The sequence below is a fragment of the Panthera tigris genome, chromosome E1 (assembly GCF_018350195.1).
Source record: "Panthera tigris isolate Pti1 chromosome E1, P.tigris_Pti1_mat1.1, whole genome shotgun sequence".
Lineage (NCBI taxonomy): Eukaryota > Metazoa > Chordata > Mammalia > Carnivora > Felidae > Panthera > Panthera tigris.
This window is the reverse complement of record NC_056673.1, coordinates 49,445,163-49,469,253: the sequence shown is the minus strand read 5'-3', so window position 1 is coordinate 49,469,253 and position 24,091 is coordinate 49,445,163. Positions and strand designations below refer to the sequence as shown.

The 24,091-nt window shown below is 50.8% G+C and overlaps 1 protein-coding gene across 3 annotated transcripts; it reads left to right on the top strand.

Annotated features, from left to right (window-relative positions):
* Positions 1–237: 237 nt before the first annotated feature.
* Positions 238–23,476, top strand: LOC102967098. Of its 3 annotated transcripts, none has more exons than XM_042967542.1 (5): positions 238–451; positions 8,774–8,943; positions 18,137–18,264; positions 20,907–21,053; positions 23,226–23,476. In XM_042967542.1, the coding sequence occupies exons 1-5, from the start codon at positions 384–386 to the stop codon at positions 23,454–23,456; spliced, it is 744 nt and encodes a 247-aa protein (XP_042823476.1). In that variant the 5' UTR covers positions 238–383; the 3' UTR covers positions 23,457–23,476. The 3 variants fall into 3 exon arrangements, with proteins under 3 accessions (XP_042823476.1, XP_042823475.1, XP_042823477.1); XM_042967541.1 differs by having other exon boundaries at positions 20,880–21,053; XM_042967543.1 differs by lacking the exon at positions 23,226–23,476 and adding an exon at positions 21,156–21,581 and having other exon boundaries at positions 20,880–21,053.
* The last annotated feature ends 615 nt before the right edge of the window (positions 23,477–24,091 follow it).

The following is a 24,091-nucleotide window of genomic DNA, read 5'->3' as shown; positions in this document are numbered from 1 at the left end:
AGACACCCATGAGAACAGGGGGATGTATTTTGCTTCACAACGCGCTCCCCAACCCAAGTAAAACGCCTCCTTAAAATGGCACGTGCATTAGAACACAAAAGGGAAAAGACATGCAGAGGTAAGCAGAGCTAAAATCCCTTCTGTAGGACGGAAGCCTGTTTAAACAGGCTTGGGGACTCCACCCACAACCTTCTAACATGAACATCATAATGTCAACATTCCAAAGGAGGCCAGAGCCCCAGAATCGGGGTCTAGGATGCCAGAGAAAGGATGGAGAGGGATGCCCATGAATCCTGGGATTTTGTACAAGGGCAAAGGCTAAGGAGCAGGAAATAAAGTGTGAAATTCTATCAACACTGTTGACTCTGGACAGCATCCTAAGAATGTCCCACTTCACTAGTTGGAAGGTCTCCCAAGTAAGCAAAAGCTTGACGCCATATGACAATGTCAGGTAACCAGCTCACCTCTCTCTTCCTTTACGTCACCGGGGACAAGTTCTGGCTGTCGACAGCACTGGCTTTCTTATACGCGGGGTTCGGTCAATCTGTTAGCCGATATTTTAACAACATGGATAAAGAAGCCATTAAAAAAAAAAAAGTGAACGTCTTCACCATAAGGTAGAGGGGATATGGATATTTCTCTGTATTATTTTCCTTGAATGTTGTTATACTGAGATGACTTAATAAGAAAAAGTCAATTGTAGTAGATTAAATGCATTCACCATCCCTCACGTGACTCAGCACCTCTGACACCAAGGTCTCATGTAAAGGGTCAGTCTTCTGAGGAAGTCAAGGACGGGGCATCAAAATGTACACGACACATTCGGAGGCGCGAAAAAATGAAGCTCACTGTGGGTCATCCCCACTCTCTTACTCTGGAGCTCCCGTTCCTCCTCGATGGCAGAGAGAAAACAAGTTTGTCAGTCGAGAGTAACTTATTCTACTCCTGTTTGAACCCTTTCACTTTGAGGTAAACTCAGCCTCATTTGGGGAAATACTCTGCCACTTCAAAGGCAGTTTCTTCCTTCTCTCCAGGGGCCACTGGCCGCTCCTCCTCCCTCCAACATGGTATCTGGGTGCAGAGGGAAGCCGACACACCCTTTCGGTCGGGTCCTTGGTGTTCTCAGCTACCAGCTGGTCTCGTCCCTGGACGTCCTGGGCTGGTGTTCCTGTACGTGTAGCAGATCTCACTGTCCTTTGTGGGTGTCCAGCTGGCATCTGCTGCTGACACCTCGGGTCCCTGGGGGTCCCTCAGATCCCCAGGTCCGGGTGCTTTGTCGCCTCTCTCTTCCTTGCTCTGACCACAGGCTGGTGGCAGGACACAGCTACTCTTACTCCCTGACATCCTCTCAGCAGGGCAGACAGAAACTCTGGGCCTCCGGGACCCCTCTACGCTGGCTGTATTACCACCTGCGGACCATGGTAGGCACAGCAGGAAAGCACAGGGCAGGGGGTGAGCCGAGATGTGCTGAGTGCCCCTCAAACCATCTGTGGTTTTCTGTGAGGGTTCCTAACACCTCATCACCCCAATTTTGCTTACGCCTGGTGGGTTGGGGAAAGGGGAGGCTTGAGGGGAAGAGGCAGCTGCTTCTCAGTGACCAAGCTGTGGACCACATCCAGGTTCTACCGTCTCGGAACTGCCCTCCTGTCTCTTGTAGCAACATTTTCTACTTCCTCTTCCTGTCTGGTGGAAATCGCCCATAAATCTTTTCCTCTGCCATTCCGCACTTTGGCTTTCTTTTGATCTAGCCTCACTCTTTCCATGTTGAAGGAGACCCCGAGAAATGCAGAAAACTCTTTTCTTTCTTCACAAAGCTTGATTTCTCCATTGCCGTGGATGCAAAGTGCCATCTTGAAATTAGGACCCTAGAAATGACTCCATTTTCTTCGCTTTCTGCTGTAAGGATTCTAATTTTCTCCGAGACAGCAGAAGCTACGTCAACCAGTGACTTACCTCGTAGAATAAATCAAAGTGGTGTTGCAAAGGTATGGGAGAGGTATAGGGGAACAGTGTAGTCATTACCTAGACCCAAGGCCTGATGACCCGAGGGAAGGCCTATGACATCCTGAAGGAGAAAGTGTGGAGAGAGAACCAGTTCCGTTCCGTTAGGGTCCTAGCAGGTCAAGCGAAACCCTTAGGGGAGGAGCCAGCCAGAGGAATACGTACCAGCATCTTTCTTCCTTCTTTGGATCCCCAACTGGAGCATCCCATTGGCCAAACCTACCTAGACCCCAGAGGCAAGAGAGTCCATTGATATAACCCAGTCAGCCAGCTCCAGGATGGGGACAAGTAGAGGGTGGAAGTAACAAAGGACATCTACCCACAAAGCTTATCCCTGAAAGGAGAGTGGGGAGCAAAGAAAGTACAAGAGTATATGCAAAAGGAAATCTCCGTGGCATTTTTCAAAAATACTATGTCCCTGTGACACAAGTCTGTCTTACCCACGGTTTAACTTCCGTCAGTGTCCGTCGAAGCGTGTGTTTCCATTAGAAGCCCACAAATTCTCAAAGCGTTCTGATGACAACAATAGCTAGCCCTGAGTGCTTTCTGTATGCCAAGCACTGTGGAAAGACTTTTTGTTGATGGGACGTACTACTCAAAAGAACCTTCTGGTGGGCACCTGGGTGGCTCAGTCTGCTGAGCATCCCACTCGTGATTTCGGCTCAGGTTATGAGCTCACATTTCATGAGCTCGAGCCCTGCATGCTTGGAATTCTCTCTCTCTCTCTCTCTCTCAATAGATAAACTTAAAAATAAAAAAAAGGACCTTCTGGGGTAAGCATTATTACCGTCTCCTTGTTACAGGTGGGAAAAATTGAGACTAGAAGAGTGAAAGAATTTGTCCAAGGTTATACAAGCTAATCAAGAGTCCATATAAGATCTAAGACCAGTCTGTCTAAGAGGGGCCGAGAGCTGAGAAGGCACAACTGGGAACTGAAAAGGGCGCCCCCTATCACAGCATCAGCTGCTTCCAAGTCACAGCTGACAGTCACCGTCTGGAATGGTGGGCATCCCACGTCACCAGCTCTGATGTCTCAAGAGCTGCTTGTGATCCACGTTGCATGGGAAAATTTCTCATTTTTGTTTTTGTTTTCGAATGTTTGTCTATTTTTGAGAGAGAGAGAGAGAGAGTTTGAGCGGGAGAGGGGCAGAGAGAGGAAGAGACAGAATCAAAGCAGGCTCCAGGGTCTAAGCTGTCAGCACGGAGCCTGATAGGGGGCTCATGAACCACGAGATCATGACCTGAGCTGAAGTCGGACGCTTCACCCGACTGAGCCCCTGTCTCCCTTTTTTAAGTTGAATTGTTCAGTTCAAATTTGTTAGCCAGGTTCACCGATGGATGAGTTCAACACACTACAAGGCTTCCAGTTTTCAGACTTTGTTGGACGGTGACAGAGAAACCCCACCCAGCACCCTGGCACCCTCCGCTCCCACTGTAATGCCTGTCAACAGCCTTTACAGGCCACCCACAGTGTTTGTTTTCCATCACACCGACGACCATTTTGTTGGAAGCTTAGCAATAACGATATGATGGGCTGCTTGGGGTTACCAGCATGAAGCACATACCACGATAAGAACTTCACCTAAGTTCACCTAAGTCATGCCGCCTAAACTCCACAACCCTGCAACTTGCATATATCACTACCCATTTTACAGGTGAAAACATTGGGTTGGGACGCATTAGGTCACAAGCCTGAAGTCACAAAATAGAAAGCAACAGAACTAAGGGACCAACTCAGGCCTCTCAAACTCCAGAACTTAGGCTTCTCCTATCCAAAGTGAAAGACTTTCCCCTTGCACAGCTCGGAGACTGTAGATACGCAAACCAGAAACCCAGAGGGACAATCGATCCTTGCAAGTCGGGTGCCAGTGAGAACTTCCAGACGATGCATTTTTGCACTGCAGGCTGCTCCCCCATGATCCAAATATTGTGCTTCTTAAAAGCACCATCCAGAAAAGAAAAGGAGATAAGCAAACAGAAAAGGAGATAAGCCAAGTAAAGAGTGGGACTGCGTGTACTCGGAAATAGGCAGGCTGGTGGAAAAACAAACAGAATCTGCTGAAAATTAATAGGAACACAGAGACGCAGCTGAAGAAATGTTAACAGATGCCTTGGTTCATGTTTTCTCATCCGTGATTTTCAGAGAAAATCATTTGTAGGGTTGCTGTATTAAAAAATGGGTTCCGGGTCGCCTCATTCGGTTAAGCATCCAGCTCTTGATTTCAGCTCAGGTCACGATCTCCCGGGGTTCGTGAGTTCAAGCCTCGCATCAGGCTCTGCAAGGACCGTGCAGAGCCTGCTTGGGATTCTCTCTCTCCCTCCCTCTCTGCCCCTGCCCCTGCTCGCACTCATTCTCTATCAAAATAAATAAATAAACCTTTTTTAAAAAGGAGTTCCACTCACTGAAACTCAAAGGACACTATTAAAATACGTAGATTGTATCATCCCCTAGGCATGCCTTCCAAGCTCCGAGTACTTCTTTCCATCTACGTCATGATTCTCATCCTCCTTTCCGGATGTTTCCGCCACCCTTCTCAGCACAAGCAGCTCTTGTTCTCCCCTCACCCACTCCTCACCTAGCAGTTTTAGTCCAGCACAGAAATGAAGTCTGATCCAACGAGAAGTTGCGGGGGAGAAGATTCCTGGTTGCGTATTTCCATGCACCCCGCCACTCGCTGGATTTATTGTCAACTCTGGAGCCATCGCTCATCTCCCCAGCTTGAGTTGTCTCGAGCTCCACTGCCCATTCTTCCAAATGTCTCATTACTTCTAAAGTTATAACGATAAATGATAAACCTTACCCTTTCTTTTGGTGTTGTTGTTATTTATTTATTTTTGAGAGAGAGAGAGAGAGAGAGAGAGCACAAGCAGGGGAGGGGCAGAGAGAGGGAGAGAGCGAGAATCCCAAGCAGGTTCAGTGCTGTCAGCGCAGAGCCTGACCCAGGGCTCAAACCCACACACGATGAGATCATGACGTGAGCTGAAACCAGGAGTCGGACGCTCAACCAACTGAGCCACCCAGGCTCAGGCGCCCAAACTTTGTCGTTTCGAGAGATTTACTGCCAAGAGGCTTCTTCGTTTCTACCCAGAGCTGAGAGACAGGTCTCCCGGTTCGCACATTCACAATGGATTTCCAGCCCTCACCTTTCCACAAAGCAGCCATTCCTTCCCTGAGACCGCCCCTTCCCTGTAAGTAACACTGGCACCCCCCTGTCGCTCGGGTCAGATCACCAGCGGGTCTCTGGGTCTTCCTGTCCCTTGTCCCCTCCAGCCAGGGGGGCTTGTCAAGCCCACCCCCCAAACCTCTCCATCCCACCCTCCTCTCCCCACCTCCCACGACACACCTCTCACCTCAGCTGATGCAGCCATCTCCCTTCCAGCCTCACCCCTCCCCTTCCCCTCTCTCCCCACTCTTCTGCACAGATTAGCCAGCCTAATCCTCACGAAATGCAGATCCATGCATGGCATTTTCTCCTGGCTTTCTGGTTGCTTCTGGAATAAAATCTGAAACCCTGAACATTTCCCACGGGGCTTTGCCTGACCGACTCTGGACTCTCCCCAGCTGCATTTCATGCCACTTTCCCCCTCTCTGTCCTCTCCAGCCATGCTGGCTTGCTTTCTCTTCCTCAAATAGGCCAAGTCCTGGACTGTTTCAAAGCCTTTACAGTTACCATTTCCTCTGCCCGGGTGCCCATCGCCTAATTTCTCTTTGAACAGCTTGTTCTTCCCTTCAGGTCTCAGCTCCTAATTCTTTTGCCCAAAGAGCCTTTTTGGACCACCCAGTCCAAAGGGTTGTCCTTGACAGTTACTGGCTCCCTTGTTTATTTCCCTTCTGGCACCTTTCACAACCCACAATTACTTCACTTATATATTTACTTACTATCTTGTTTCCGCTCAACTTCTAAGGTAGAGTTTGGGACATCGTTGGGGGGGGTGGGGGACCCAAAAAACAAACAAACAACAAAAAAAAACCCCTGAGTGTTGAATGAATGGAGCCCACGGGCACTCTCCCACAGTTTCGATAAAGCACAGAGTCAAAGTGAAGAAAGAGATACCACTGTCTCTGTGTGAGAGCAAACATCCAGTTACACTTATAAAAACATGTTCTTAAGCATAAGTTAAGATCCCAAAAGATATTTGCTAACCGACTATGCAGAGCTGTGGAATGAGATGCAAAGATAATAAACACATTTGATATGAAACAGATGGAGATCTGGTCACTGGTTCCTTGACGTGGGGCCCTTTAAAAAGTATTCTCTTCTCTTCGACATTTTGTGAGCATGTTTTTTAAGTGCCAGAAAGTGCTGTTATGGAGGACATCCCCAGCTCCCCCCGCAGTCACCGAGGACAAGACAAGGCTTAATTGAGTCCTGTGGACCCGCTCTCGTTTGCATATCTACCTGGTAAGGGCACGGCTACAACTTTATAAACAAGCATCTCAGAGTGAGTGAAGCACGTGAGGGTCCTTGAATAGGGCACTGGAGACACACGTCTAATAACATATTTATTGAGTGTAGATTTCCTTAATGTGCCAAAATATGCCTGAGGGTTGTCAGTACACATGTTACAACTTGCTAGAAAAGCTGGAGGTATCTAGTGATCAGACACAGAGCAGATGTTCTTTTCAGCTTAAGAATTTGGTTTTCCTGCAAAACTGCCCAGCTATTTGCAACTAGGCAGCAGACGAACAGCTTAGATCTTTGGAGAGCAGCAAGGGAACCGTCCTCAGTGATTGGAAGCCTCAGGAACTACAATGCCAGGAGCCAAGTTGAGACTCATGAGGGAAAAATGATGCACCTTTTTAAAACGTGGATGGCACGGAAAAATGTTTAGGTTTCTGTCCAGTATCAGCGAGGCTAGCTCAATGACAGGCGCTAACATGAGGCTCCAAGTGTAGACACTGTTATTTCTATTTCTGTAACCCTTGTCTTCTAATTATCACCTCCAGCAGGCTGGCTTTCAGATTAAATTATTTTGGCTTTCGGGGAAAAAAATGAAACCCACCCGAGATGCTGCCACGTAGCGCTAACCACAGCATGCCAAAGCAAAAATCGTGCTCTGCTTTCCGAGCCCTTCCTGGAGGGGCACATTCCTGACGAGGCTCGGCTGGGACCCTCATGGGTACAGAAGCACCGCCCTTGACTTTCTGCTCCTAACTCTGACCCTGGTTGTCACTGCGGATCTGAGCTTGATTATACACGCCCCTCCCACCCTGACGTTCCCTTCCACACGACTCATATTTTGGGTCTACTGCCTTTGTCCTTCTCTACCTTTACCCAGTGCTTTGTCACCTACCCACCCTCCATCCATCCAGGCACCCAACCAACAGACACTGAGGATCTGCCTCTTGCTAGATCTGCACTACGTGCTGGGGAGCCGTCCATGTGCAAGGTAGAGTCTATGACCTCATAGAACATGAAATTGAACAGCGGAAGTAGGTGTGAAAACAGACCATTTATTGTGCAACTGGTCATTATTAACATGGAGATACTTCAAAGATGCCAGGGACCAGAGGGAGGGCAGGTCTACATCTAAGGGTGAGAACTGGCGGGGGGGGGGGGGGGGTGTCACGGACAGCCCCATAGAGGAAGTCATGAGTAGGCGTTCCCTGGGAGGAGGGGAGCACGAGGAAAGGAAAGAGGGGAAGTGTTACATTCCAGACAGAGGAGGAGAGACAAGCCCATCGCAGAGACCCGAGAGCCAGAAGCATTTCCAGGGCACTGGGATGGCTCACCTGGTGAAAGTGCACTGGGTGGGAGGTTGGGGGTGGTGGGGGGGGGGCAGGGGGTGAAACAGAAAATGGAGAAGGGAACAGGGTCAGATCAGGAAGGACCTTGTGGGTCTTGTCCAGTGGGGGGCACTTGGATGCTTGAAAATCAACAACTGTTTCCTATTTCCCCAAATACAAAAAATTGATATCATGGGAAGTGGGGGTGGGGGGAAGAAACAGGAAATGCAGTTTGATGTGCAGCATATTCATTGTACCCCCTAAAGAGGAAATTGCTCTGGTGACAGATGGTAGCTACAATTGTGATACAGAGAAGTCGAATCACTACGTTGTACTTCTGAAACCGAGGTCACATCGTGTGTCAGCTATACTCAAATTTTTTAAATTATCACAAAAAAGAATATCGGGGCCCCTGGGTGGCTCAGTCGGTCGAGTGTCTGATTTCGGCTCAGGTCACGATCTCCCGGTTCGTAAGTTCGAGCCCCGCGTCGGGCTCTGCGCTGACAGCTGGGAGCCTGGAGCCTGCTTCGGATTCTGCGTCTCCCTCTCCCTCTGCCCCTTCCCCTGCTCGCACTCTGTCTCTCTGTCTCAAAAATAAATAAGCATTTTTTTAAAATTAAAAAAAAAAGAATATTGCTTGATATTAAAAAAATACCAGATGTTCTGGATGTTTCCCAACCTCCCATGTCTCATCCTTGTAAGAACCGTTTTCTTTGTAATACACGTGTGTGTGTGTGTGTGTGTGTGTGTGTGTGTATAATTCTTCAGCGGCATCCCTGGAAGCATAACACCTGTTCTCCGATCGTTCCACTGCTTGGGGGGGTATTCCCACCCTACCCTCATTACTGCTCTAAAGCAAATACGCAACGATAAGCCAACAGAGTCAATTTCTTTTCTTCCCGGATTAAATGAGTTTTCATCACATCAGAAGTTCGGGTTCAGCCACTTCCTCTGACAACCACACGCTCGGCCACCCATCTGGGGGCCGCGTCACCCAGAACCTCACACCTGATGGTGGGTTTTTCTCTTTTTTTCTACACTTAGAGTCCCCCACGAGAGGAAGGAGGAGGACCTGCCTGCACACCAGCCCTTGCCTGATGGGCAGACGCGGCCGAGGGGGGAAGGTGTCCAGATCGCTAAGGACACAGCCGATGACGAGGCTACCAGGGAAGGCCCGCCTCTCGGCAAAACAGAACCGCGGAAAGACGCCAAGGGTAAGGCCGGCCCAGGGCTACCGACCCGGTCCCCGTGCATTTTGCAGACACCCTTCGGGTTTATACGGTGGGGTCCTGGAGCCGGGGCCTCTCACGCAAGGGTAGGGCTGCTGGGGTAGGAAACAGAGTCTGCAGAACTGCTGTCACGAATAGGACCGAACTTCTGGCTTGAAGGCTCTAATTGGCACACTTTGGTGTTATCTGGGGCCGAAGGGGTTGCAGCGATTGGAATTAAAGGCCGTGTGTGCCTATCAGCTGGGTGGCCGCATCCGGTGTTGTGGGTCCCAGGGTCAACCTCATCTTCTCTGCGACAGGATCCGCTATGCTACTTGGGAGGAAACACAGAGCACAGCGTCCCCGGGGGACGGCCAAGGATGGCCTTTGCTCTCTGGCCAAGGGACCGCAACCCTTTTCCCATTCGACCATTGCCTTTACTTCTGCCGAGTTGGGCTGCTTCTAAGCCCAGCAAAGCACAGTCCTGAGCCCCGGACGCTGGCCACTGCGGTCGTATGAGGAACGAATCACCTAGTGTCAGTGGTAGGCGTCTTCAGAGCAGGAGGCAGTGGCCACGGTACTGATCCACGCGCGGAACAGCACCTACGCCGGCAGGAAGCACGCGTCCCTTGCCTTCTCCTTTGGCAAATTCTTTGTCTTCCCCCTCTCTGTCCCTTCTCCCCTGCCTCACCTATCTATTACCCAAGGAGTGATTTGTCCTTGCCTGTGGCTCTCCAGCTCTAATTTACCAACCTTGAGTTAAATAGACAGAGCAGCCCGCACTGTCTGTTTCCAGGGAGCTGGGGAAGGCACAGGGGTGGGTCATCTTTCCTTCCACGACTCTCTGTCGAGCTAAAGAAGTCAAACCTCTTGCAAATGCATCCTCATGGCATTTCTGCTAAGCGTGCCTCACTGACAGGGGACGGAAAAGCAAGGGGGTGTTTTTAAGGTGAAAAGTTATCTTTAAGCCTCATCATCATCTTAGTGGAAGATGCGACCTTTTCTGATCATTAACACAGAGCTATCACTCACTCCACGAGCTCAACAGAGTGACAAATTACTGTTGCCAGAAGGGGATACATAAATTCTCCTAATTACCTCCAGAGACCTATCCACGCGGAATCAGAAAAGGTTCTAGTTATGCAGACTTGGCTCTTTTTTTTTTTTTTTGAAAATCATAGTTTCGCTTGCCTAAAAGTCTTCTTGGTTTTAGTCCCATTCGGGGCCAATGAAAAGCTGTGATGGCTGAGCCAGATAAGAGAGAGCTTGGAAAGGAAATTTTTACTTTTTTTTCTTTTCTTTTCTTTTTTTTTTTTTTTTTTTTTTGCAAAGGTTGGTCTTACTCCCCAGGACCGAAACTAGCAATTAAGGAGAATTGTAGGGTAAGGAAAGAGAAGAGATATAGCAAAAGTAGGAGAGAGAGAGGAGACCCTTTATTTTGGGATAAAGGCCTCAGCCTGGAAGCCAAACAAATTGAAAATCTTCATTGCAGGCCCAGTTGAGAAGAAATTGTCAAGTTCAAAGGCGTGTGGGAGAAGCCCCTGGCCTCCTCCCATCTCTGAGCTCAGATGCTTGCTGAGGGCAGGCACAGAAGCCCAGGGCTTTTCCAGACACCTCCACATTCCCGAACACTCCCCACCTTCCCAATTTCTATTCCTTTCCGGGTCTGTTGAGGGCTCAGAGCCCCCTTTGCTTTTGGACTTTAGTGTCTCACACAGCAGCCATTTATCCCAAGTCAGCTAAGTGACAAGAACTTCAGGGAGTGTACAGGAGACAAAAATGGATTCGTTCTTTCGCTCCCTGAATCTCTGTTGAGCTCCCGCTCTGAGGCGGGCTCTGTTCCAGGGCTGAAAATACCGCGGTGAACAAAACCGATAGAGATAATCAAAGACACTAATGCAGCGAGTGCATTAAGGGGCCTCGTTCTGCGCTCCAGCTCGTCTCCAAGCCTCCCAGAGCAGCGTTGGCAGAGGGCGAATCGAGCCGCACTCCCACCCACTTACGGTCCAGTCTGGGCCAAATCGGTTCCCTCGGGAGAATGCCAGTGCTTTTTGGCTCCCTAAGAAAGGAGTGCTTCTGGAAGCTTCGGAAACATTTATCCTGGGAGCCTGAGGTCCGGAATCCACAGGCTGCACCCACGTGAGCCCTTCTGTTTCTGATTTTCTTCCCACTTGAAAGTAATCGGGCTGGGGGTTTGTACCCACTTCTGACCCCAAAAGGCTCAGGAAATTACAAAGCAAGTTTTCCAACAGATGCTTTCACCAGCGTCAGACAGTCCTGCACAGCCGCCAATTTGCTCTCACTACATCGCGCAAGCCTGACGCCTTAAGAAGTAAAAGGGGCCTGAACCGAATGGCCCCGCTTGCTTGAGGAGTACCCAGCTGGGACTGAGAGGCCACCTTCCGCTGCTTCAGGCCGTAGTCCTAAAGCCACAGGAGGTCTGCCAGGCGAGGGATCCTGGCAGGAAACACCCATAGGTGTGGGCTATAAAGATCAACAGTGGAGTGTGTGTGTGTGTGTGTGTGTGTGCACGCACGCATGGGCGAGGCAGAGGGGGAGGGACAAAGGGAGAGAGGGAGGGAGGGAGATTCATAAATGTTTAAGAAACGGGCGAAATGGGCTCCCTTGGAAATGTGTGGTTTGCACAGCAATTTTTGGAATCTCAGGGCAGAGAGTAGCTGGGGTGACTGAATCCCAAGAATCTGCAGCCACTCCCCAGTCGGAATGCCATGTGTTGTATGAAATCCGAACCACAGCCCTAGCCCACGACCCGCCTCTGCTCAGGGGAGGTGGGGCAGATCTGGGGAGATTTGGTGCTCACAGCACCCAAGAAGCACCAAGGTGGAGAGGCCTTCCAGGTTGTAGTCTGAATGCTAAGAGCCTGACACAAAACAGACACTAAGGAACTCCTTCTTAATTCGTCAGTGACGTCACTGAGCAGAGGAGCAAACGTGTGAATGCGGGGACCCCGGCCCAACAGCCCCGCAAGGAACAGTTCGGTCCGAAATGCTAGCAGCGACGTCGTTGGCAGCTGTGACTGTCAGCGTTGTAAGCAAATCCAAATCCAGAACTGCCTTCTGGAAGCTTCCATCGCTCGTCCCAAGTCCAACCGTTGGAGCCGGGGTGGGGTGGAGGGGAGATGGGTTTGATCACTCTTCAGCCGGGCAGTCTTTTAGAGAGGTGAAGATTACTGCCGTGTTCTGCCATTGGGTTCTTTTTTTTTTTAATTTTTTTTTCTTAACGTTTATTTATTTTTGAGACAGAGAGAGACAGAGCATGAACGGGGGAGGGGCAGAGAGAGAGGGAGACACAGAATCGGAAGCAGGCTCCAGGCTCTGAGCCATCAGCCCAGAGCCCGACGCGGGGCTCGAACTCACGGACCGTGAGATCGTGACCTGAGCTGAAGTCGGACGCTTAACCGACCGAGCCACCCAGGCGCCCCTGCCATTGGGTTCTTCAGTCAAAGTACTCCCACCTCCTTCGGCCACGCCCCAAACGACAGAGTTTTAGGGTTTTAATTCTTGCACCATCGTCATCATCATTCTGTGAATGAGCTGCAGTCTGGGTGCTCCTGAGCCAAATTCAGTGATGTGGCTGTGATCGGACCAGGAAGGGAAAAGTGGGTCTGTCCCCTTCCTGTTCTAGACCCTGTCCCTGTTGATGCAGGCGACAGCCTCACTGGCATATTCAGTGGCTTTGGCCCATCTATCTCACCCCAAACCTGAACGTACTTTTTAGACCCCAAACAGATGCTCCGTGAAGGGTTACTCAAAGACAAAGAGCAACTTCTTCTTGGGTCCTCTGTGCCTTAGACCAAATTAAACACATCAGGTCCCATGAGTGATTCGTTATTGTGGTTGAATTCTATTTCAACCACCCTATTCCCCCTCCCACACCATTATCCATTGTGCATTCTTCCCATGACTCAGTAATGAAGGAAGGAGGCATCCCAGAGTCCCCCCTCCCTCACCGATTACAACTCCAGAAAAGGATTCTTAAATTACAATAAAAATGTTGAATTATTCCTTGCATGTGTTGACACTGGACAGCTGGCCAAGTGTTTTTCAAATGCTTGGGGAGTTTGCTTTATTTTTTAGATTTTTATGTCAAACAGAATTGCACTTGCCCTGAAGGGGTAAAAAGAAAAAATTCCACCAACAGAGGAGTGTGTTTCCCCCACATGACAAGATGTCCAGAGGAAGGCAGTGCAGGACCGTAGGGAACTCCATGATGGCATCAGAGACCCAAGCCTTTTATAATCTACGTCTCCTTATCCTCATGTTCACAACATGGCTGCTCGCCTCTGTTCATCACATTCACAAGCCAGGCGAAAGAGGACATGTTAGTGAAGAGAAGAGAGAAAGATACATTCTGGCTGACTGGACCAACACAGTAACTTTCCAAGACACCCCTTCTCCACCAACAGACTTTTACACACACACACACACACACACACTGGAAAAGCTGGATTAAAATGTGCATTACTACTAGAAGTAAAGACTAGCTTTTCTTTAAAGAAGGGAAACTCTAATAATCATGATGGTCTAAACTCAGAAAAGTAGGTCTGCACCCTCTCAACGGGAGCAAAACAGATGGGCATCACCATGTGACCACGGCCATGTCTTTTGTTTTTTTCTTGAGGTCTCTTTGATGTTCGGTAAATTGGCTTTTGTGCTCCCGGTCCTGATTAACAGAGTTTTCATCATCCCTTCTCCTGCTCATGACTTACAAATGTGTCTACTTGTGGGGATGGCTTGGAGTGCGAGTCTGAAAAGACACCCTTTCCGTGCCTGTGGCCCTGATCCCTACCATGTGCAAAAACCCTACGTGGCATAGGCAAATACCTGTCACTTCTGACTGCACTTTGTTTCACAAAGCAGCAGGCGTCGGTGTCCGCCTAGGTTTTGTCCCATTTATAGTTCACAGAAAATCAGTGAGCTCATGAAGATGAACCTTATTTCGCAAACTGATGGCAATGTCATGGGTAAACAGCCAGGGGTCAGAAATGGCGGGGCTCCCCTGGCGGCTCCACCGTTCCTAACGTGTGACCTTGGCCAAGTCCTGTGACTTCTCTGCACTATTATTCCTTCACTGGTGTGTACGTTTTCTGGTGCCGTGTAACAAATTACCACACATTTAGCAGCTTAAAACAATGCCCGGCTTAGCTGGGTCCTCTGCGTGGGGTCTTATCTGAGGCCCGTTCGTTGCCTGAGCCCATTTGCTGGCAGCTTTAGAAATCAGGGTGGCTGGCTTCTGTACGGTCAGCGTGACTTGAGTCTCAAGTCCCCTGAACTTCTTTTAAAGGGCTCACCTGATTAGGCCAGGCCCACCCAAGAGAAATTCCTTTTTCATTCATATCTACTCCACTGATTGGGGACCTAATTCCATCTACAAAGATCCCTCCATCTTGGCCACAATGGGATGTAATGATGAACTGTATCTCTTCATATTCACAGGTCCTGTGCACACTCTACGGGAGGGGACTCTACAGGGCATACATAATAGGCGGCAGAATCTCGGGCCATCTTAGAAGTCTGCCTACCACACCCTATAAAATGAAGACACGAATATGACCTATCTTATATGGTTGCTTTGAAGGTGTAATGAGATGGCGAATGTAACAGGAAGCATCCTATAAGCCGCAGCTGCTATAATTACTCTAGCATTTCTGAGTATCTATTACACGTAGCATTTCTGAGTGTCTATTACACGGCAGGCCGCACGTTAGGAGCTGTGGATTCAGAAAACACTAATGTAGACCTTGGTCCAAAAAAAAAAGAAAAAAAACCAATCATGGCGTTTCTCTAATATTCCCCTCACCCCCCAACCCCGTTCAAAAGCTGGCAAACAGCAAAAAAGCTTTCAAATCCAACTAAATGACTTTTGGATACAGAGACTCAGGGGTTTTGCTCACTTATTGAAGCCACTGTCAAAGATAAAAAGTGCTGACTTCAGTAGAATACCATAATCCATAAGGATTATTATTTCTACCCTTAAGAACTCCCCCCCACCCCGCCCCACTGGTTTGGTGCCTCAGTAGTTCTCAGCCTGGACTGCACACGACTGACTCCCCTAGATGGCTTTTTCCGGGGTCCCACCTGCCAAAACGCAGATGCATGTGTCCTGGGGTGCACCCTTGCTTTGGAATTTTTTAAAGCCCCCCAGGACACCCCAACACACCGCCAGGAATGTGAACTTCGGTGGGAGCCCAAGTCTGATAGCTTCCCAGGGTCTGAAAGCCAAATTCCCCTTAAAGAGAAACCGCCGAGGACAAGACAACCACATGTGAGCAGCGATAAAGCATTTTCCCATTTACTTGTAGCAAACATTGAAATTCAACACATTTCACACCTTTCCAAGGGGCTCTCCCAGGTCCCGGCTGCTGTTCCTTTTAGCGGACAGCCCACCCCTGGGTGGGGACTATCTGGGGTCGCGATGAGCGCAGAATAAGTTGCCCACGTAGCCAAGAAAGGTGCTCAGCTTGTCTTCCTCAGGCTCGTTCAGTGCTTATTGGCTCTGTCGCCTGCATATATGCAGCACCTACTATATGCCCAGCTTCAGGCGGGGTGCTGGGACTTCAAAGACCAAAGTCTGCCTTCCGGAGCTCAGAGTCTAATGCCAAGAGGCAAAGACACCCTTCTTGTACCAGACGAGAAGTGCTTTCTGGATCGAGGGCCTGGAGGTAGATTTTCTGTTGTAAATAATCTTTTTAAAAGCCTTCTCAGTCTTCTAAGACTATGCGTATCTCTCTCCAGGGTCTGATCCCTGCAGAGAGCAGCCTCTTTCTGACTTCCCTTCCACCCCCTGGCAGCCATTCTTTCCCACCCCCACCCCCAAGTAATTATCATCAAGGAGAGGAACGTAAAAACTGCCAAAATGTCATAATTATTCCATAAGAAAAGAAGAGCGACCTGAAGCCCCAGCTTCCTCTTTTCCCATCACTTCTAACCCTCCAGGGTTTCTCTCCCATACAAAGGGGCATGCTCCAGAACCCCTGGAACGCATCCCGAGCCGGGTCGGGGCTGGCTCCTTCTACCTGCTGAGCCGTCCCTGCTTCCAGCAGGACTGATTGCCAATGCGGCAGAAAGCAGACACTTAAGGACTGGGGAGGCTTTGGCAAAGCCCAGGGAAGCTGGATTCCTCGTTTGAGATAACACTGAGCCCGTGGCAGCCTGGGGTTGGAAAATCGGGACTGGCTGTGGTTTGCCTGGGTCTAGAGGGGAACGTTCCCTACGCCCCCCCCCCCCCCAACCAGAATAACATATGCTCCTACAGAGACCTGAGAGGAAGGTCAGCTGGCATCCATGGCCTTCAAAACCTCTTCCCCCTTATAAACACTCATTGAAAGCTTACTATGTGCAAGATCCTGGGCTGGGCTAGGCTAACCGCCTCCCCCCCCCCCCCCCCCCCCAGCCTCCTTCCACCATGAAAGGTGTTCAAATATCACAACCTTGCTGTGGTCTTAAGGATTAAGTATCATGGAACCCAGAAAGAATCATTCGGAGTTATTTCTTTATACCTACTCTGGCATCCTGGGGAAATGGCTATGTCAAGCTTGCTTCCTTCTCTATTTTTAAATTCTGTTGGAAGAGTGAGACCATCCTGGGCTGCTGCTAAAAGCTTTCAGGAACCACACGAGAAGATACCACCCAGACCCAAGCCTCCCACCCTGGCTGTCCACAACCTCAGCTCCTAAACTCTAGAGAAAGGGAAATGACCCTAAGACCATGGCTGGCTCGGCAACCTAGAGATGGAGTCTGGCCATTATTTATGCCTCTGGTGCATGCGTGGGGGGGAATAAACATCTCCGTCCAACATCAGGAAGTGAGATTAGATTAGATGGAGGCCGAATTGCCTCCCGGTGCCTCAAAGCTGCCAGTGCGAAAATTAGTGATTAAGGGTCAGGATGATGAGATCGCTTACTCTAGCACTTGGGAGCCCACACATAAGGGCTAGAGTATGAACTGGATGACGTCGAAGACCCTGAGAACCCTAGATTTTGTCACTGAGTTAGGCCAGCCAGCCCAGGCTCGGTTTGCTGAAGGCTTGGTCACGGGCCAGATGTCTATCTTGCATCGGGATTTTGAAATCGCTGAGAAAACTCCAGAACACTCATTTCTATTTTGGAAATCAGTGCTTGCCTTAGGAAATTGTCTCCTTGCAAGAGGGGGTGTATTGAAGCATCCGCTAATGGAGGGGTTGGCAAACGACAGCCCATTAGGCCAAATTTGTCCTGCCATCTGTCTCGTGTGACTGGCAAACTAAGAATGGTTTTGCCATTTTTAAATGGTTGAAAAAAAGAAATCAGAGGCATAATATTTTGTGATGCATGAAAATGATCTGAAAGGTAAGTTTGTTGCCCATCAATAAAGTTTTATTGAGCTACAGCCACACCTACTTGTTAACTTGTTACCTATGGCTACTTTTTTTTTTTTAAGTTTACCTCTTTATTTTGAGCGGCAGGGAGAGAGAGAGAGAGAGAGAGAGAGAGAGAATCCCAAGCAAGTTTCACACTGTCAGCGCAGAGCCCCATGCGGGACTCAAACTCACGAACTGTGAGATCATGACCTGAGCCGAAACCAAGAGTCAGACGCTTAACCGACAGAGCCACCCAGGCCCCCCTGGCTACTTTTGTGCAGCAACAGCCATGTTGTGTCGTTTCAACAGAGATCACATGGACCTCAAAGCCTAACATAATTACTCTCTGGCCCTTCCAGAGAAAGTTTGCCGACTTCTACACTAGTATGTAAAAAATAATTCTGCACAAATACAAAAAAGTGAGAGGGTCACATAATTCAGTCTTTAATTAACCTAATTAAATGACCATCTTGGGAGCCCAGGATGCTCTTCTCTACTCAGTTAAACCCCCAGGGCAGTAATTAACTCGACTCATGTGGCAGCCGCAAAACAACTTGCCAGGGATGCACCAAGCACAGAGAATTGCCCACCATGCCGATCACATTCCAGAAAGCAAATCAGAGTATCGTATAGGTTCGATGAGTCTCCCAAAACAAGAGCACTTTCATTCTTGGCTCCCGGGTTGAGGGTCTGCTTCCTTCTCTGCGGCGAGAACCTCCCTTGTTAATCTATGGGTCGGGGTCGAACACAGAGACATTAACCCTGGTAGAGGCGGGGAAGGGGCCAGCACTGCGCACGGATCCTACAGCACGGCATTTTTCTCCTCTCCTCCTTGGAACAGACTGGAAGCTGCCGATCCCGCCGGGACCCGTTTATCCACCGTTAATCTCGAGTCTGAGCACCACCAAAGCTGTGGGGCGGAGCTGGGACTTGACTCCTCTGATGGCAAAGAGCTTACGGATACCTGACGTGAGTCTTCCAAGGGTCCCCCCTTTTCCTTATCCTTTGCACCCTGGGAAGTGAGAGAATGCCCCACGCAGGGGTGGGTTGAGCCAACAAGGTCCTGACAAAGACAGGAGGAAGTGGTTTCTGTGCCCTGCCGTCTCCCTCCCACCCCCCCCTCACCTCTGCCACCATGCAAGACCAGTGCAGGGAGAGAAACACAGGTCATAACGTTATCATGACCTCATCAGGGTTCCCCAAAGAGACAAAACAGGCAACCCTCCCAATCGGACAGTTTTCCAATGCTCCGAGTGGTCTTTTCCACCCCAGGGCACCTCTGTTCCTCCTCCCGGCCCCGAATTTCTACCACACCCCCACCGTGGAAGATGTGAGTCTTCAACACCTTACCTTGTGGCTAACGGGTTCGTTTTGCTCTGTGAGTGAGACGTGTTTGAGAGGTTTGGGGGCCACCTACCCCTGTTGTCTCAAAACCCGGGAATGGCCTTCTCCCAAAGGTAACTGCTTGCTCACGTGACAAACTTCTGTCACACACTTACTGCAGACACGTCGTCATGTAGATGGACCATCCGTGCGGACGGATGAAACAGAGGCCCTGTTCTCACGGATCTTAGTGCCTAGCCGGGACATGGTCGAGGGGAGAGACACTCACAGGAAGTCAAGTGGGGGACACAGACCCTTGGGCTCCGTGTATGGAAAGCCCAGAGGAGGACTTTACCGCAGCTGAGGGGTTAGGACTTAGCTCTGGTGGAGGTGCACTGCACTGGCAGCCAAAATCGGGGCCCTGAGAGATGGATGGGGGTAAGTGGGGGTGGGTGGGAAGGCAGGACAGGAGGGGGGGGGGGGACAGACACCCAGGCGGAAAAGGAGGCACACGCCCACTGTATTATAGACGTGATGATGAGGCCGGTGATGCTGGCTCTCCCAAAGGAAAGCAACGTGACAAGTCAGGGACAGGAGAAGAGCTCGAAGAGGCCGGGCTGGAGGCCTCGCATGGCGCAGAGGAGATGCGCTCTGCCGTCCGGAGGTTCTGGCCCAGTCCCGAGGACTCGGGGTGGCCCGGCTCCTTCTAAGCTCCAGGGGTTTCAAGCCATCGTCCTTCCAGGTGGACTCCCTTAGAGCAGAGTCACCCCCCTGAAGCTATGCAGTGGCTTTATGCTCGAGAAGGTAACAGAAGGCCCTCAGGAAAGTCCTCTCACCCGGCGGGGGTCTCAGTTTCCCCATCCGGGAAGCGGGATGTTTGATTTCCGGAATCCCTAGGGGTTCCTCTGCCCGCCTCCAGAGCTGCTATGGCCGCGTTCTTCTGGCTCCTTACGGTCAGGGCTGGAAGAAATAAAACAACACGCATCTTTGTTTCCTGCTGTGTGGGAGGCAGGAAATGGCCGAAGCCCCTAATTGGGATGAGGTTCCTGCGGCCTGTCCAGCCGCCCACTCCTCGGCAACCCCCACCCTCGCAGGTGTTGCCGGCCAGAAAGGAGGGCACCCTCGGCCATCCGCGGCCGGAACCCATCTGCTGCCGGGCGGCCGACCACGTCCCTGCCTCTGGGGGGTGTGAAAGAAATCGTGATGCAGATAGAGTCCCCCTGCCACACCACTTCAGCTACCTGAGCCTCCTTGTGGCCCCTGCCACAATGGTAGCCACAGTCCTGCCACAGGGCCTTTGCACTTGCTATGCCCGCTGCCTAGACTGCTCTGTTCCTCCCTCACCTCAGATGTCTTTGTTCAAGCCTCACCTCAGCAAGGCCTTCACTGGCCACCCCATCTAAAACTTTGCTGAGCCTCCTCTGCAAACAGGGAGGGCAGGGCGTGCCTGGGGCGGGGGGGGCTGAGATCAGAATCTAGGCTGAGGAGGTACCCGCTCCTCGGAGAAACGGATATGCAGGTGGAATGTGACGCTCGGTGGTCAGTCCGACGAGGGAGGGCAGGAGAGGGAATGGGGGGAGGGTGGGGAACCCAGGAGACCAAGTGAGAGTGGGCGTCACGGCGGTCAGAAGGCAGGGCTGGCACGGCCACAGCTGTGGGCACCCAGCAGGGCAGCCCCCGAGAGAGGGCTGGGTCCGGGCAGAGGGCGCACAGAAGGGAACTCAGGCTTGGGAAACCCACCGTGCACCCATGGCGGTGTCTCTCCCAGCGGAATGCAGACAGGGCTCCTTTGCGCCTCGGTTTCTGACAGAAGCGAGATTAGAATCACGAGACAGGACCCTCCGGCCCACACCACACTCTGCCTCCTGCCTGTTGCCTCCAGGAAGGATGGCCTTCGACCGGTAGCCAGCTTGACTCTCCAGTCTCATAGCCACCAGGCCCCTTCGAGGCTGGAAAGGGACCTTGTAAAGTCATGGCCTTCCAGGTGGGTGGGGAATCAAGGTCCTACAGTGAGTGGCAAGCTCCTAAGGAGAGCTCAGTGCCCCGACCTCACTCGAATGTGCCAGACTCCCAGCAACAAAGGGAAGGGAGGGCCCTTTTATCCGCCTCCCGAGGCCACGGAAAATCAAGAAAGGTAAATGGAAGTCCAACGGATAAGCGAGAGGCAGGGACAAGAGCTGCCTGTTTTAAAAAGTATTCTTTGTCTCGGCGCGAGCCCAGGGTGCTTGGTAACCACATGTTACCTCGGCCCCTCACTGCAGGTGCCTGTGGCCTGTGTGCCCCCGCAGGGCCCCTTCTGGCACTCTGTGGACACGAAGGCAGAGAAGAGACTGGCCGGTCGGAAGGAGCGCCGCAGCCGCTTTGGGGACGTCAACGTGCACAAACGCTACCAGCTTGGGCAGATCTTCAGCCCCTTCCAGGCCCTCGCCACCACGGTGAGCCCCCTTCTCCTTGGAAAAGCTTTTCGTTTTTTGGTTTTGCTTTTTAAGTCTTTTAGGGAGAACGGCGACAACCCCCAATTCTTTGTCTTTTTTAAGAAATGCGTTAGTCAGTGGCGGCCGCAAAAATGCCGCGTAACAAACTACTCTAAAATTTGCCGGCTTTTACCATCGCGACCGTCTATGTTTCTTACCTGCTGGCCTGCAGAGAAAGTGGCTCGTTCCTCTTCTGTTGATCGCAAGTTCGCAGGGTAGGAGGGAGTAAAGAACTGAGAACAGTGATCCTATCTACCACAAGAGGTGAACTGTAGCCTACCTAAAGGTCGGTAACCTGAGGTTTGGGGAAGTTCCTAAGGCAAGTGGTTGCAGGTGTGGTGTTCTGAAATAAGAGGAGAGAGAGGGCTCTGGCAAAGGGAAGTTTCTGTGATAAAGGAAGAAGGTTCTGGCTCCCGTTCCCCTTCCTCACCTGTGACCCTCCGGACTCCAGTCACTTTGAGTGGGACCATCGCCAAATGCATTTCCTTAAAACCATTACTGTGCTGTCTTTGTGATACTTTCTAGACATAGCTTCTTATGATCCTAAAATTTGAGTGTGCATATGAATCACGTGGGAAGCCTGATTAAAATGCAGACTTCCAGGGGGCACCCGGGTGGCTCAGTCGGTTAAGCGTCCGACTCCGGCTCAGGTCATGACCTCACAGCTCGCGGGTTCAAGCCCCACGTGGGGCTCTGTGCCGTTGGCTCGGAGCCTGGAGCCTGCAGCCTGCTTCAGATTCTGCGCCTCCCTCTCTCTGTGCCCCTTCCCTGCTCATGCTGTGTCTCTCTCTGTCTCTCAAAAATAAGTAAACATTAAAAAAATTTTTTTTAATAAAAAAATGCAGACTTCCAGGCTTACAGTGATTTCCATTCAGAGGGTTTGGGTGGGGCCTTGGCATTTCCTTCCTTAACAAATTCTCTGTTCACCACCTTTCTGGGGCACTCCTTCCCAACCTTGTTCACGTCAGCCCTGTGTCTGGAGGGAGCCAGTATGGCAAGGCCACCTGTAGCCCAGCAGAGCTCAGTAGTGTGCCTTACACCCCAGCTCTGGACCTTTCTTCTCCCCAGTAGCTCTCAACCCTTTTCTGAGCTTCAGAATCACCTGGGTGATTAGCCATGCTAACGCCCAGGTTTTTGCCCCAAACCCATTAAACCAGAAGCTCGCTGGCGTGAATTGGGAGCGGCAGCACCAATGTGTCGAGCCCACATCGCGCACCAGGTGTGGTGGTAAAAGGTGGCGTTTTGGGTGATGGGGGGGCTCATGGGGTCTGGAGCCAATGGCCAAGAAGGAATTCTTGAAGACGTCTTTGGTGCAAAAAGGTGATTTTATTAAAGCACGGGGGTAGCAAGAGCTGCCCTGGGGTCCCGACGGGTAACTCGTCGTTATATACCCTCTGGTTGGCAGGGGGTCAGGGATAGAGGAAGTCCCTAAGGGATTTTGGAAGACACCTTTCCAGGACCGTGAGGGGCTAGCTGTTGCTAGGGAAACGCCACCGTTTAATACAACCCCAGTCATGAGACCCTTGAGATGTAGATCTGGGGGCCATAAGCCTGGAGTCTGGTTGCCAGCATGTATCTGGGGGCAGTTGAGATAAAGGAAATAGACTTACAGGGGCCTCAAGGTTGGGCTAACATGAAGCTAAGGTTCTCTTTTGCCCCCAGCGAAGTGCCACTATCCAGGCAGCTGAGCTCCTAGAGGGAGGTCATTCTGCTGGTTTCAAGGGCTTGTCAACGGGCTGCAGGGAGTAAGGGAATTTAAGTTTTTCTTGCCTTAGTTTCCCACATGACCATGGCACGCACTTAAACGCCTTTCCTTTGCTCTTGGGTAGCTGAGAGTGTGTCCAAGGAATATCACACATATTCCACTTGCGGGGCATGTGGGGGGCAGCCTGTGTTTGACCCTCATGCTCCCTCATCACTAAAGACCTTACCTCCAATCCTTAACCTTCATGACCTCTACCATGTTAACATCACCCTCACGATACCCACGAAGCAAGAAAAGATGAGATGTGGTAAGCAACTTGCCCAAGGCTGTCAGCGGTCAGGGCAGAGCCGGGATACGAACCCGTGCACTGGAGCCAGGGCTCCCCACCCCCACACTCTATTTCATTGCCTTTATTCTCTGCCGCCTAGGAGATGCAAACAGTGTCGTTCCCCCAAGACCTGCCCACGAATCCGCACGTGCAGAGAATGGGCATTCCACGCCCCGCAGATGGGAATCGCCACGCTCTATCCCTGTCCTCCACGGAGCAGGGCGCCAGAAAGGATGACAACAACCCCGCGAAAGAGAAGGCAGCGAGTCACATTAGAATGCCTTTATTCCCCCCAATAGTTAAAGCAACAAAATCTAATGACACGAAATAATAAAAATTTTAAAACTGCGATCTGGCCCCTTGCTGCAAGGCTTTGCATTGAGACAGATAGAGCCCAGCGACTCAGGAACGCGGAGACGTTCTCAGGCCTGACTTAACATTTAGATAATTTGAGGAATGCCACCAACAGGCCTCTGTGGGAATATTTTAGAGAGGATGAAACCATTAGGAGCCGCGATACTGAACTAGAAATGAATCCTTAGTAGGTACATGATTCTCCAGAAGTCTAAAGATGCAGAGAAGGGATGGTTAGAGTTCAGTGAATCAAGGACCCCACCCTTTCTGTCCTCCTGGTCTACCATCACAGAGTGTTGGATGGCAACCTTGGGGTTCACTCCTCATGGTGAGAAAATGGTTGCCGCTGCACCAAACACCACATCCACACATGACCACATCAAACCCTGGAAGGCTGACGTTTCTCCTCATGCGACAAATGCATGCAAACGTGTACACACACACACACACACACACACACAACCTCTCCTGGGAGCCACTTAGCATATTTTTCAGCAATTCTCCTTGGCCAGGATGGTGTGGCTTGCCCATGTCATAACCACAAGGGAAGCTGGTAAGGACGTATCGGGTGTTTACTAGGACGCAAGTTCTACCATCAGAAATGGAAGGTAA

Excerpts from the sequence above, each read along its gene's own strand:
- LOC102967098 (XM_042967541.1), top strand. The coding sequence starts at position 384 with ATGTCCCACTTCACTAGTTGGAAGGTCTCCCAAGTAAGCAAAAGCTTG. Across the intron at positions 452-8,773 it reads ACGCCATATGACAATGTCAG|AGTCCCCCACGAGAGGAAGG; the intron begins GTAACCAGCTCA and ends TTCTACACTTAG. Across the intron at positions 18,265-20,879 it reads AGAGCTTACGGATACCTGAC|GTGCCTGTGGCCTGTGTGCC; the intron begins GTGAGTCTTCCA and ends CCCTCACTGCAG.